Genomic DNA, 15,788 nt, shown 5'->3' with positions numbered 1-15,788 from the left:
CTATACTATACTATACTATACTATACTATACTCATATGATGCTGTTTTTGGCAAATCCGTACTTTACGACTTAAAGTGATCTGACACAGAATTGAATTTTCTTTTCCACTGTAAGTGCACCCTGACAGGCTTCTCCACCTAGCTGTCTGCTTACACACAATTAGGCTAAACAGCAATTACGATGCCAAGTCGGTTTTAGTTTGGAGCACTTAGTCAAATCGGAGATGCTTTATGCCTGCGCACAGAGCGGCCTGTTATTTGTCAGGGTGCATTCTGTCAAAGAGGATCAGTGTTTGAATTGCAATCACCGAATACGACGCCAGGACTTCTGCTAGATGAAGCTTATGTTAATTGACAGCACTGTGCGGTGTCATGTCATATATGCACGATGACATTCCAGGCAGATGGGACGGCATCAGGCAGGCTGTGACATCCAGAGCTTGTTTAAGGATAACTGTGTGTGATTAAAAACGCGTGGAGTTCATTATTAGGAGGGCTGTGTTCTCATGAGCATAGATGAAGTTCAGAGCATTCAGTTCAGTCTACTGTGGAGATGGCTCCTTCTACGTCCTTTAGTCCCCATCCTCCAGAAAACACAATTAAGGAGGAGGGATGGTGGGCTGTTGGCATAGACACAGAAGCAGAGGGGAGGACAAAAAGGAGGAATAGGAGGTTCAAGGAGGGGAAAACAGAGGAAAAAGAGGAGAGAAATCGCCCCTCAAGTCCTACCATTGTCTAGATGTAAATTGGAGCTGATCAAGATTCCACGAGCATCCTCTGTTCAATCTGCACATGCTGAACAGAGAAAGAGAGAGGCAAACTAAAAGACACAGAGACAGACATAGATGGAGAACAGCAATGTGTTGAAGGGTGACTCACACACACACAGACATGCAGAAACACACAACAGGGACAAAGGAGGAGATAGAGTCGAGTGGGAACGACAAATGCACCACTTTGGAATAAATAAAGCAATGAAAAGAGGAGGAAGGGGGTGAATGTACTTTAGATCACACATATATACATCCTGCTGCCGATACAGCAAACTGCTCAGTTCATCATGAGCCTTCATTTAAAATGTTAAACACATAAAAATCAAAAAGGAAGCAGTCAAAAGGGTTTAACGTCGTTAAAACTCATTGCTCAGTAAATGGGATGAGGACGTTTTATCATCAGCTCCGTGCAGTAATTGGTACAAAGAATGTGGATCCTAACTCGAGGAATGCGTCGAGGGTTTCTTTGGTTTGAACACAAGTGACCCTGATTCCACCCCTCACCCATTCACACTCCCTTTGGCCTCAGGTAAAGGCTAACTGGAGGTCTTTCACTGTCCTTTCGTTTAGCTGGAATGGGATGTCTGGAGGCTGGAGCCTGAACTCTGAGTCAGAACGAGGCCCTGAAAGTCAACAGGTGAAAAAGGACCCAGGGGGAATTTTTGTGGGAATTTTTGCATCCAGAGCCTGATTACCATCAACTGGGTGTGGATGAGGGAAAAGAAAGACCGCTGTTATCTGTGCTGGCAAAGTTACCGAAAGCTGCGTATCTCTCGCACATATAAAAGCACTGTTCCCACTCAGACTCAAACTAAAATTTTAGGAACTTAAGAAAATATTGTACACAATCAAAAGGTTCAAAGCAACTCCAAAGACTGCTTTGTTTCACCTTTGGAGCACCTTCAGAGATTCACTCCATTCACTGGAGACAAAGCAAAAACAAATAATTGCAGGCAGCCGATAAAAGACGCTTCACATTTTGTCATTTCCTGAATACACTGAGCTCATGTGTTGAGACGTGTCCTGGTCTTGATGTGTAAACACTGCACTGATGACCTCAAGTCAAAAAAATGCAAAGAGTCAAAGCCTGTGAATGCATATTTTGTCTTTAAATTAATTCAATCAGTCATTTTCCTCTGTGCCTTTATACGCATCTTTCACATTCTCTTTTCATATCACCTCCTCTTCAAGTCTTGAATGTCTCATGGAAAGCATTTGCCTCGTAGCTGAAGGGCGCTATGCAAATTAACTTGTACAAGAAGCAAGATAAAAAGACACTCCACTTGCTTTTCACTTCTACACACTTAGATGCTCAGGAAAAAAAGCCAACACACGAAATCAGCAGCTAACTGTGAACCCTGCAGCCAGAACTTTATCAAACCCACAGAGGTCGAGAGGAAGCGTACCCCAGTAGACGTAAAGTAGAAGTAAAGTATAAACGACAGGTCATTAGAAAGCTATTCAGCCTGATTTTAGATTTTTGTGGTTGTGTGTTACTCTCCTACTCTGGCCTGCAAACGATCATTTTTGCCACTGCAAGGGTGCATGTAGAGCAGCATGACAGCTCCCAAAAAGTGAAGCCAAAGCATCTCAACAGCTCCCCGGTGCTTGGCTGTCAGATTGATTTGATATGTAGCAGAGCCTTCTACGAGCAGACCATCGTAAACATCAGCATTAGTAGATCATGTTCATCTAAACGCAGAAAGTCTTGCGCTCTGCCTCCTCCCCATTCAATCTGTAGGTCGCAGTGCGTCCAACCAGCTTTTGTGCACAACTCTAAGCAGACCTCTTTAAGCTTGACAAGACTAATATCTGCCTATGAGAGATTAATGTTGTTTTGTCCGTTACAAAGAGACTCTGCGGTGAACTCGCAAACTGGTAAAAGTTTGCCCTGTTAAGCAAAGAAAGTAGAGCCTGATTTATCTCCGGTGCTCTTTTCCTGACAACCAGTCCAAACAGGCCACAACAACCGGAGCGACGAACCCAAACTCTCAACGCCTCCATCCATCTCAGCGCTCATATATTTCTCTAAGAGCCCTCTCAAACATGTCTGCTTCAAGTGCTCTTCCAGGCCATGCCTCTACCCACTCAGAGAGCAGGGGGGGTAAATCATCTCTCCCAGATATGGATACAGAAACTTTTGTTGCTCTCATGGTCACAAGAGGGATTCAGGGACATTTCGAAATGTGCTGCTGTACAGCAATAAGGCCACAGTGTGCGAAGGGCTTCAGGGAGACAATAAGGAGCGATTCAGAGAGGGCCGATCTGGGCATACCTCTGGCAAGAGCTTGCAGACTCTGATAGAAGTCTTTACCTCAGGCCAAGCCTCTCTTAGTTGCCATGCTTCTGCTGGAAAATGCCAAAAGCTGCCCCACGGCGCTTGTGTCAAGTCTGCTTCCTTCTTCTGCGACGGGCTCCAGCACAGTGCAGGAAAGAAGCAGCAGCCACTGAAGAGATGACTGATAATTCAGGCATTTCCATGATTTTTTGACGCTCGAGGCGTCACATAGCAAGGGTGTGTCAAAGGGTGTGTTCGGCCAAATTACACAACGCATTACCTCTAATGTTGTCTGGCTAATATGTTAAGATCTTTTAGACTTTGAGATGCTTAAGCCGATCCTTTCACCCAATTCCCACATTCTCGTCTTTCTCTTCCGTCGTTCCAGTTGCTCTAACGAGTATCTTCTGTTCTCCTTTTACTCTATTTACCCTCTTTTTTTCTTCTTTCCCATCTCGCTCCTGTTTGCTCTTCTCCTTCTGTTTCCCACTCTCTCCATCACCGGTGCTCTTTAATCTCGGACTTCACCTCCTTCCTCCCGCTCTCCCTGCTGCATCATCTCTCACTCTGTCTTCGTTGTGGACTGAATATTTGCACTCCATCCCTCGCAAAGTGAATAAAATGGCTTCTGCTGGATGAACACGACCAGAAAACAAACCAACACAACACCTTCATGCTATTAAAATACACACATTACCTTCTAAATTTAAGAATGACATTACATTACATTACTCGTTTGCTTCTGAGAGCCTGACCGGTCAAAGCTTCGCCTCAAGTTTCAGAACTAATAAGGTCAGTTACATGCTATTATATTAAGAAACTCACAGATTCTGGTCCAGGAATTCAGTGAGCCACATTATTTCAGAGATGTGGTGCGTTCAGTGTCCCCAAAAGCATTTCATGATGACTAGTGAAAAAACAAAAATGTGTCACCAGTATGGGCTTTCTTCACTTTGATAGTCTGCACTGAATTATGCACTTCTTTTTATTTATTTGGTGATTAAATAAATGAAATAAAAACCGTCACTACTGCAAATACTGCTGCATTTAAGCCAAATTCTTCCCCGTCATTTCACTGTCAGAGCTATGAATTCTGTTTGCCGTGCAGGTTAATAAAATCACAAGGACACATCAGAGGATGAGATAATTCATGAATGCCACCTGTTCAAACTGCACTTAGCCTCTCCATCACAGTTTGGATGCTGCTGCTGCTCAGTAACAGTCAATGAAAAGAAGGTGAGACTCTGCTTTTATTTGTTGAGCATACGGCAGAGTGTGAAAGCAGATTTAAAGAGTTGTGTTGAGTGAGCCGAGATCCAACAGGCCACAGCGTTCATGTCAGGAGGCGGCGCTCAGCCTGATTTAACCGCTGACTCGCTCGTACATGAGTTTGGAAACTGTTGAAAGTAATCACAATGCAACGGGTCGGTCGAAAACATACTGCGCTGTGTTTATGTTTCATTCTGACGGGAAGACAGTAAAGTCTGTGTGTGTGTGTGTGTGTGTGTGTGTGTGTGTGTGCGTGCAGATACGAGCTCACACCAGTGTGATGTCCTCTGCCAGTTATCTCTGTTTGTCTCTGAAAGCCATCACGTCCTTGCCATTGTTGGCTAAAACAACAGGGGCAGGCCGAGCGCCTCCCTGCAGCCAGACGAAATCTGTCAGCCTGGAGGGCATGTGGATCAGGGGACGGGGCCGGGAGGGAGGATTCCTGAGGGGGTTGCATCTCCTAGGAAGAGCTGTCATCTTAAGGAGTATGTCAGAAGACATATTTCATAAATTCCATAACTCAGGAGAGCAAAGGAATCTCCAGGATCGTAGACGGCATTAAATCCCAGTTTAGTTTAACCCCTTAGCTGCTCGTGACATTCGTGTCAACAGCCAAGAACCAAGCGTCCTTCCTCACTACATGCGAGAGCTATCTGCTCAGTTCAGATAAATTCAAAACATATTGGGGATATTTCTGACTGACTGCAGTTTGGAGCACAGTATTCCCATAACCGCCAGACTCATGCCGGACATGCCAGATTTAACTCTGATGCAACGGACTCATTTTTATTTCACATACTCTTACTTGTCAAAACCTGATATTCACAACACAGCTCATCCACCCAACGCTTCTGTCAGGAATTCAGATGTGTTGTTCTAGTAGATTCAGACAGGTCGCCTCAGGTAAAAGTCAACAAGCGTTGTTTGTTCAGGGCCAATATGACACCGATTACTAGTCATCACCTATAACCAACATATACTGACAACAAAAATGAAAACCTCGGTGTCAAAGTTTAGACTGACTGGTCAACTCCTAGTCTCAAGCACAGAACAGCAGCTCATTTCTTTCTAACCCCCAGATTTTCACCGCTTGAGGCAATTTCACAGGTTTCAGACAGCCACAGAATAATTCAATCAACTTGTTTTTTAACAGGTCTTCTTACGACCGTTTAACAGACATAAAAAAAATTTTTAATTCCATTTGAAATGTGAAAGTTCTGATAAACCAGCATTCTCATTTACCTGATGTTTCAACAGAGGCAAAAACTGAGATGAAGCAAATGGAATTAGGTCAGAGGCTGCACAAGTGCACCTGGTTGTTAGAGTTATGACAGCTTTACAGGGCATGAGATTCCAGTCTAATTACAGGTGGAAGTGCAGTGAGATGGGAACACTGGGGGAAGGAGGAAGATGATGACGACTGTGAGAATACAGAAGAGAAAGGCCAGGAGGCGGGAGACGGGGGAGACAACAATGTTGGCATATGTTAAAGGTAAGAGCTGAGACATTAAACCCAGGATAGGTCAGCGCGCCGTCACGCATCAGCCGTGCTTGTCGTGAAGGTAAAACACGGCTTGTGCACACACAAACAATGACGGACAGACAGATGTGCAGCTCATCATCATAACGCGAGAACATGATTGAAGAGGGCACCTGAAGGTAGGAAGCAAAATAAACGCATAATGGCAAACACAGAAGGAAACATGAAGAACAAGTCACAAGGGAGCTGGGAGTGTTCATCCTGTGTTCGCCATGACAGCCCCTTGACAGAGAGGTGGTCGAGGGGGAGGAGAGGAAGTAAGGGAGACTGAACTGTTGTCTGAGGAGCAAAGTAACGCTGAAGAAGCCTGCACATCCCATTGATTGGTTGCTAACATGGGACCCCCAGCTGTCAAGTCTCTGCTTCTTCCTGTATGTGCAGCATTATAATGAATGTGGTGTTACATCCAAAAATGCACGGGATTAGACACGAAGATCTCTTAATCTCGAGGAAAGCTTTCCCAAAGAACTGTTTCAGATGCACAGAAAAGCCTGGAAGCCAGGATGCCAGCATTATATAACGAGCTGTACTGGAAGGTGAATGTATGCGTGCATCCCACGAGCCAACAGCAAACTGGTCGTTCCCATTTTAAAGCATTGGGTCGGTGCATCTCGAGCCTTCATGCACAGGGTGACAGGACGTAATTAAACTCTGAACACAGTTGTTTCTGTTTCCATGGCTAACTCAAAAGAAATAGTCTTTTTCTTTTCATTTGCTACAAACAAAGGAAAGTTTTAAGCCTCAGATTTCTACGTCAAAGTCACAGTTTGTTAAACTACAGGGCAAAAAACATGCTCATCTTTTCCCCTTGTGTCCTCTTGATCCGAGCAGCTCCGGAGTGACAGCTGCACTGACCTAAATACAAATCACATTAAGGCTTCTGCTATCCCTCTTTTGCTTTCTCACCAAAACCCTTTTTCTCTAAACCTGATGTTTTTGGTGTGTTGACAGTAAGTAGCCACAGCAGCTGCCCTGCTCCAGAAATCTGGGCCTGTTTGTAGGAATTTTGTCACGGATCCAGTTCCCCTTAGGAGTCCAGATCTCATGCAGACCGCTGCTCTGAGCTCTTTATGTCAGGCATAGAAGAGGGGGTTTCCGGGTCACTGTACATCCAAGGCCCTGCTCAGAGAATCCGGGGTCAATTTCACTTTCCTGGCCCTAAACTAAAGAAGGACTTAACTGGGACTTTGACACCAGCTAACTTTACATCTTTTTTTCAATGTCATTAGCTCCAAAGCAACACTGTTTGTTAAAGTCCTGGACTGCGAGAAGGCCTATGGCCGTGTCCCCCAGGGAGCTGTGTGGGGAGGACTGAGGAAGTGCTGCATATGGGGGCTGTTGCTACGAGTCAACTGGACTGTGTGAAACCAAAGTGAGAGCTGTGATAATGTTCACGTTTCTGGGTTCAAGGTTCTTCCTTGTGTCTAATCCAAACTGTAATATTCGTAGACACAGGCGCAGCTGGGGTGAGGATTGTGTCTGGTTTGGGAAACTCTGCTTTTTGCAGTTGAAATGGTTTTGTTTTGGGTTTTTTTTGCTTCACCAGGGGATCGCTTCCTTCAGCTGGGGGTGAGTCGCTGCCCCAAGCAAAGGAGTTCATTAAGCGTCTCGTGTTCACAAGTGATGGGAAAATGGAGTGTGACATGGACAGATGGGTTGGGGCAGCATAGAGTAGAATAGAAATACCGTATATAGGGGCGGTTGTGGCTCAGGGGGTAGAGCGGGTTGTCCACTGATGGCAAGGTTGGCGGTTCGACCCCCGGTTCCCCCCACATGCCGAAGTGTCCTTGGGCAAGACACTGAACCCCAAATGGCTCCCAATGGCAGATTAGCGCCTTGCATGGCAGCTCGGTCGCCATTGGTGTATGAATGTGTGTGTGAGAAACATTGTAAAGCGCTTTGAGTGCCGCAAAGGTAGAAAAGCGCTATATAAGTGCAGACCATTTACCATTTACCCCAGCCAATCAGGTGAGGAGCTCCAAAGTTAGCTCCGACCAGAGCTGTTGCTTCATCACGTCAAAAGTCACCGTCTGCTGCTGCCATGAGCCGATAAGCAGAAGAAAATGGTCGAATTGATGTTTGGTAAAGGCGCCCACAGTTACCATCTCCTCCAGCCACAGCGGGTTGTGGCCGGAGGAAGCATCACAATATCTTTGACTCTTTAAGCTAATAAGTACAGCAGGGTGTGGTGCAGTACGAGGCAAAGGCATTTTACAAAACAATGGAATATATATATAATTATTTCTTGTTGCATGACGCAAGTGTAAACATAAATTAAAACAACACGTTCAGAGTTGTGACTTTCACACCATATACTGTATATCTGGATCTGGACAGGCATGACGGTGTGTACACTCTGAGCATGTTAACATTTCAATGTAGTGACAGGCATGTCACTACATGTAGGTGTCTCTGCACACTATCAGCACCATCTGTGATTCTTATCAGCAGCAGAGTGATACACTCCTGGTCTGGGCTGGGACACAAGCCAAGGTGAGCACACTGTGGTTAAGTGGTCCATTCCTCCTTTGCTCTCTTCCATCTTTCATGGCTTTTTCATTTCAGAGTCCTTTATCGCTATGCCAAGCAGGCTCTCCGCTCCCGCATTTTTAATTAAAATCTAAAATGTGCAATAACTCTGGAGACTCCGGGCTCGCTGGCAAACATGTCCACTGGTCCTGTTTCTCCCTTCAAGCCTTTGTTGCTTTTTTCATCAAAGCCTTCCATCAAGCCTTTCCATTTGGCCAATTCTGTTCACTTCACTGCATAAATGCTTTGACATAAGCCACACAGGGTACACAGATTTACCAAGGGCACACCTTTGGAGAAAAGCTCTACGGCAAGTCAATGAACTCTCACTCTTAGACTATAGCCTAATCCATTCAAGGACCCTGAGAAAAAATCCAATCCTTAAAGTCACTCTTCTTGACTTCCCATGACTCTCTGTGGACAAAAGGCTGCTTGTGTAGACATGAACTGGATAAAGACCCCAGTGCTTTAGTTCAGTCATCTGGGTGCGGCTGCGTAGTGTTCTCACACACTCACCAGAGCTGCAATAAAAATAAAAAAAATTCCATCTCTCCTTTGGAATTACCCACAAGCCATGTGTTTTTCTACCTGGCAAAGTGGTAGGTTGTCATGTTTCACTGTGCAACAACCATGTTCTAATCTATCTCTACGATTTCTTGATGAGATTAAAACATGAGCAGGTGGCAGCGGAGCTTAATATTTTAATTACAAGGCTGCAAACATGCTCCAAGTTTTCCCACAGTGTTTTACAGCAAAGGGGGACCACCTCACCTGAAATAAAGACAGCCTCGGCTCAATTCAGAGGAAAGTGTTACACATGAACTGAAATTAGCCTGCAGCAGGCTTCTGTTCAGACCATGATGTAGCAGCAAAACTAACCGTGGCGCATATAAGGATGGTAGCAACAGAGGGCGTTCGGTCGTGGGTTAACTAAGGTGACCCCTGCATTATCATCTTTAATTGATCACGAAACAAGATGATTGGAATGTGTGTTATAAAAAAAAAAAATTGCAAGTGTAAACCAAAGAGTTCATTCCTCTCCTTTTTCTTATCATTCTATCATTATCTCCTCGCATATCAACAAGGTGAGGAGGGAGGCGGCAGTCAGGTTAGGAATTCCAGCCGATTCCCGGCCTCCTCCTTGCACAAACAGTGGGGGAAAGAAAAAAAAAAAGGAAAAAAAAGAGTTTCATGCGAGGCCTCGGCTCATTCACTGAGGGAGCAATGGAGGAGAAGTGAAGGAGGGGCGCTCAAACAGTCATCCCACATCCCACCCACCCTGAGGAGCATTCCACAGGACTGTCTGCTCGCCCATCATTAAGCAAGACCACCTGCTGGCAAATCAGAACCCCCATCATGCTCTCAACAAGCTCGGCTAACCCCATTACCAGTGAGCTTCTGGACTGCTGTACACACAAATCATAAAGAGTCGGTGGTATGTTGAGCTGTAAAATGCTGCTCATTAACATCCCACAAGGACAGCATGCACACTGGACGCACTCTGTATTAGGGACTTAAATAGATGCTGCAAAAAGGGGAAAAGAAACGGTCTTTGATGCAGCTGCTGCATGACTATGCACTGACTTCTGACTGGCACATTTCTCCCCTCTCTAAAAAAGTGAGAGATAAAAAAAAAAAAAAAAAGGAAAGAGATCAAGACAGAAGGAAGAAACAGCCCTTTGTTGCTGCTTCTCATCAGGGCCTTGAGGGAAAGACTTTGGCATCAAGTCATCAAGAGCTGAAACAAAAGCAGCTGATAAACAGAGCAAGACTGATACGATCTCCCTGTGCACTCAACACTTCTCCATCAGGAGGCTTCCTCTCTGAGAAACCCCCAACACCAAAAAACTTACAGGGAAATAATAAGAAAAAACAACACTTGTTTGAGTCTTCGTAGCGCTTTAAAAGAGTTCTGTTGAGTCTTGAGCTGCCCCCTTCATCCATTTTTACAAAACCACGACTTCATTATGACTCTGCTTGGTTCCGTTTGACACTTTATCTAACAACAGCCGACAATGGTCACGTTTCACTGAATAGTCACTGGAGGTCCAAACAAAGGAAGAGATTCTGAGCCACAGTGCACACAAGGTACATTTTAGGAGTTGTTTGGTATTTAAATTTCTAATTCCAACAAGCAGAAATGCCTGTAAGGGCTGAACTAAGTCAAGACGAGACATCACAAACAGAAAAGGGGGGTTTTAACGTCTTGGTAAAAATGGCGGACACAAATCCAGGAGCTGGTTGGCACTGCAGGTGTTTACTGAAATCCTGTGAACGCCTCTCTGGGGACAGCAGCTCTGTGGCGGATGAACGCCTGAAGCCAAGCGATCGCACCGCGGACCGAGCGGCCCTGAAGTGCCACCACCCAGCGCAGAGAGCACAGGAGGAGAAACACAACGCCCGGAGGCATCAACCTTGATCCAAATTCTAACAGATATGCCACAGCAAACACAACATCCCCCACACAGTCCATGTCCTCACATGTACGAAAGGGGAAAAAAAAGTCCTCTGTTTTTTTCCTTCATTCTACATCACTCGGCTTATTTTCTCTTATGTCTGTGCCCTGCTCAAAACTCTCAGTGGCAAGGAGCTCACACAAAGCCTTTTTTCTTCCACCTCAGACAATGCACCTCCCCACCTCACACTCTGCCAGGCATTCCTGAGTCTATCCCAGCTATCGAAAATGTCAAGAATGAAGAGAAAGCAGAGGAGGGTACAATGATTACTGCGGCAGGTAGAGTCTTGTCCCGCTGTGCTAACATCCCACAGTCTCCGGGGGCAGTAGTTGCATAGAACGGATGGGATCTGACTTGACGGTCCTAATTAAAACTCTTCACTGGGACAAACTAGACAGCTCAGTCTCTGCTTGAAGACAGCATTCAAGCAAATTATCAGGGCTCCGTATCATTCCCCAAAAACAAACTAAAGCTTTCTTTTTGGGGATGCACCTTACAGTTGTCCTAGGATGTTGCCTATTGGATGATTTGTGCTTAGAAAGCTACTGAACCTTCCCAGGAAAACGTTCAGTCCTTTAATATGTCTCATGAAAACTCTTGGTCTAACTTTTGCCTGATGGCTCCTTGAGGTATTTTCCAACCACCGTTCCCTTCGACTGTAAGGCGATATGACAAAATCAGGTTATGCGAAGTAAAACCCTCTTCAAATACAAAGCACCGAAACAAAAAGGCCACATTCTAGACAGTTTGTCAGAGCCAAGAAACTCCCCTTTCCACAACAGGGGTCCAAGAAGAAGAAAAGGGGGCTGAATAAAAAGGTTAGCAGTGCAGTGTTTCGTGCCTGGACAGACAAACAGAAGAAGTTTTATGTGTGTGCCAAACGCAACTTAACACTGCAAACAAGCTCCATCCATTGGAACATCCTGCCACCCAGAACTGTTCGGAGGAAAGTGCCCAGAATGTAGACCCTTCAACTGAAACAGCCCCAGAAAGACTTCTTCGGCAAGGTGATTCGTGCTCTGATTCATTTCCTACCGATGCTCCCTGGCCTGCACTAAGTGTTAAGATTCAAACTTTGAACGTCTGCCAACATTGTCAAGCCCCAGTAAAAGTTAAACAGCAGCAAGCCCGCTGCTCACTGGCATGGCATGGCATGGCATGGGGGGGGCGCAGGCTGCTACAGTCACGGTAGATGCTGAGATTTATTAGTCATGGCGCATGGTTGGTCTCATAACAACCTGACAAATTACTTCTCACCCAAAAAGAATTCAGAGGGATAACACTTTTTAATTAACTTGTTTCATGATGAAGTTCTGTGATGCAAACAAAGTGAATAACAAACCTTTTTTAAAAACACATCACTCACTTTCTACTTTCTCAAATTCAAAAAGCGTCTCAAAAAGAATTTCCTTGTGTGGGCAGAGCTGATCCGTTGTTCAGCGTTCTGCTTGTCACTCTCTCTGTGTAGTTAAAGAGTCCTTTTGTCTTTCTCTTACAATGAAGTTAAAATAGTGGGAACCTGTGAGTCACTTGTTAAAAAGAAAAAAATAAAGTGTTTGAACCTGTGTTGCTGTGAAGTGTTCAGGAGCTACACCTCAGACTTTAAAAAAAAAAAAAAGGCCCAGCTACACGGTGCAAAGGTGAGGAATCGTCCCTTCAGCGCTCAGGCCCTGTCCGTAAGGTGTTAGTCATACCAACCACCTCAAGGCACTGCTGGGAAGGACTGGAGCCTCACCATGGCAACAAAGCTCCTGAAATGACTCAGGTGTCCTTGTTTCACGGAGTTCGGGGAAACTTTGACGCTGTGAGCCTGAGGCTCTGTAATTTAAGCAGCCGTTGCTGCATGAAATCTGGGCTGCTTTAAGTGACTTACAAACACCGCACAGCATTCCTCACACGTAGCACCACTATCAGCACACGTCACAGCAAACGGACTTATGAACAGCAAAGAAAAGCATTGATAAGGTAACAGATGAACTGCCGTGCATGGCCATTATGGTAAGGCTTCCTTTCTTCAGACTTGGTAGGTCCATACGGGGCCTACTGGGGATCTGTGCACAGTGAACTAGCTGCTTACCTTCCACACAGTGCTCCACATCCTCCAGGTTGCGTAGGGTAATCCTCATCAGACTTGAGTTGAGCATAAGTTCATTCTTGTGTTCGGGCCCCATGGACTCTGGGGCAGGGTTGAGAAAGAATATGCGAGTGTCGCCCGTCGCCACCTGGTTGTCACAGATCCCGGGGTTACCAAAGCCACCGATCATCACCTTGTTGCCGCCATCCAGGAGAATTTCACGATTCACGTTGGACTTCCCTTTCAAGTAGCGCCACACTCTCACCTTTACAGAATAAAAATAAGCATGTTTGTGAAAACCAGAAACATACACCAGCTTTTTTATTCTTAAATATGTAAGAAGTTGCTGTTAGAGAATCAGTTGCTCCCTCTGAGCCCCACTGGGCACTGATGCTTTTTGGAGTTTCTCTGACTTCACTGTTCTCCACTGACTCCTTCTCCTTACATGAATCTCATCCAGCAGTTTTAGATACACACTTTGGAACCACTGGCGTACAGCACCTCATGCACCCACATTCACTGCATGTCAGGAAGTGCAGCTTTATGCACAGTCATGGGAAAGCATTCCTCCTTCCCCTACATGTCAGCTGGCTTTTAGCGCTTGGTGGCGGTGGTTTTTGTTTCTAGAACGAGGGCCGTGCGCCTCTAATCTACTCCATTCTCATCACCAGGAGACGGGAAGCAAGTGGGCGATGAGGAAAAAGCAGCGACAGAGCTGACCAAACACAGCTTGTTTATTTTCCACAGATTATACGGCGGCCTACCACAAGTCCATGATGGAGCAAAAGTTAGTTTCACAATGAATGGGCAAGAACTGAGGCTGAAGGGAGGGAGCTTCCTGAAGGAATATGTGCTTATTTGTGGATTAGTGGATGTTTATTTTTCTCATTCTGTGCTAATGTCTATAAATCTAAATAAAAACTTTTACGGTTTGATGTCACACATGTGACTGGAGGACACACCTTTTTAAAGCACTTGCACTCTGCTCAGAAAATGAAAGTATTTTATTGCAGATCTTTGCACACATTAAATACTTGTTGTTTTTTTTTAATCACCAAGGACACAGGTCACAAATCTGAGGTGCAATTTGTCAGCAACGCTGCAGATGACATCAAGATTCAGAATCTGAGCCCTGCAGCCACAAGTTCCTGGTTTTCAACATTTATGGCAGACATCAAGTGAGAGTTAAGAGCCAGGGGGGCCGGTGAGGGACCGGCTCCTGCTGCAACATGTTTGGGATGATTACATGGTCGGCTGGGCCTGCCCACAGCGGAGCGGCTCTGGAAGTTACAGCCCAGAAACAGCATCTATCTGTCTGTCAGTGTCACCGCCGCCAAAAGCTTCTGGATGAATGAGTTTGTAAAATGTTTTTCAGTCAAGCTGCTGATGCGTTTTGCAGCACAAGCTCGGTGCTAATGGCCTCCCCGGTACCAGCATTCTGTGGTAATGACTTGTGAGAGTTGCCCCAGCAGGTGCCTCCTCCTCCTCTCTCTCTCTGCGGTCACTTCACCAAACCACATGCAAAACACTCACCTTGCAGGAGTAGGTGTTGTGCACCGGGTCCATGTTAATTATTTCGTCCACGGTGCCGGTCAGAACTATGTTGGCTTCCTCCTCTCTGTCCTCCAAATCTTTCTCCGGGCAACTTGCGGCGCAAAGCTGCCCCAGAGCGACGAGCAGCCCGGCCAGGAGCAGCGCTGTCCGGCCGGCGCGGAGTGTCCGCTGGGAACCCATGACCGACAAAAAAAAGTTTCCTCGAATTAAAATTCCGACAACAAACTCCAAACTCGTTCGGATGCGTGTGATCGTCGTAGCGAGCCTCCTCTCCACAACTTCCCTACGCGTGTCTTTCAGCCTCGCATCTGCAGCCCGGGTTCACAATCCCTCTGTGCGCCGCCGCCGGCTGGAGACGAGGAGGGAAGGAGGAACAAGGAGGACGACGGAGGAAGGGGCAGGGATCTCTCTCTCCAGGAATGCAGCCACACTTCTGTGCTCTCCCCCTCGCTTTTTCCCCTCTCTCTCATACCACACACACACACACACACACACACACACGTCCACAGTGACGCGCCTTGATTTGCATGCGATCTGAATTGCTGATCCTCCGGTGAGGAGGTGAAGTGGGGGGGAGGCTGGAGGGGGGCTGCGCGCCGGGACGCCTGCAGGAAGTGGCTGTCCAACGCCGCCCCCAGTCGGACAGACGGTGTCTCTGCCTCTGGTCCCCATCAGCGACCTCCAGGACCCTGCAGGGATCCCCGTGCAGCATGACAGCCCCCTGACGCCGCTTAACGCACCTGGATCGTTATGTTGTTATATATTATATGTATCATGCATTGAGCAGACAGGTGCGCAGTGAGCTGCTGCAGCCTCCAAATGATCTGGGAGGTTGTACAAAGAACTGCTAGAGGTTTACACAGCAGAAGTCCTAAAGCTCACAGTCTGTTGACAATGATGAGCAGTTTGGGTTCGGCTAAATGTATATATATACAAATATTAATCTATAGAAGAGGAGTGAGTACAGCCCTGTGCAAATTCACTTACATGTGAAATGATTTCAAACTGAACCACCTCTCTATAAGTGCAACATTTTAAAGTTGATGGGTAGAATATTTCCTTTTATGAACTGAATGCATTAGAAAAGACTACATTTAAACCGCAGGCCCCAAAGCAGGATACCACTGTAACACATGTGAATGCATGTAGGAGCTTCAGCAGGAAGCAACTGAAAGGAACCTGAAAGAAAGATTAAGTTGCTTTTTCCTGATTACCATGACCTGGATGACAGAGAATCTACATCAGGGGTGTCCAATCCTGCATGTTTTAGATGTGTCCCTCTTCCAACATGCCTCATTCAAACGATCAGCTCATC

At 46.0% G+C, this 15,788-nt stretch overlaps 1 protein-coding gene across 1 annotated transcript in view; it reads right to left on the bottom strand.

The window, feature by feature from the left end:
• Positions 1-14,930, bottom strand: part of agrn (agrin) — a 280,800-nt gene extending 265,870 nt beyond the window's left edge. Inside the window, exons 1-2 of the mRNA XM_008282560.1 lie at positions 14,453-14,930; positions 12,923-13,184 (exon numbers count right to left, since the gene is read on the bottom strand). Coding sequence (XP_008280782.1) covers positions 12,923-13,184; positions 14,453-14,653 — 463 coding nt within the window. The 5' untranslated portion in view covers positions 14,654-14,930. The remainder of the gene's footprint in view (positions 1-12,922; positions 13,185-14,452) is intronic.
• Positions 14,931-15,788: the final 858 nt, after the last annotated feature.

Source organism: Stegastes partitus, unplaced genomic scaffold (genome assembly GCF_000690725.1).
Source record: "Stegastes partitus isolate 25-593 unplaced genomic scaffold, Stegastes_partitus-1.0.2 Scaffold276, whole genome shotgun sequence".
NCBI classification, from domain to species: Eukaryota; Metazoa; Chordata; class Actinopteri; family Pomacentridae; genus Stegastes; species Stegastes partitus.
Note: the sequence above shows the minus strand (reverse complement) of the source record. Positions and strands in the feature narration are given on the sequence as shown.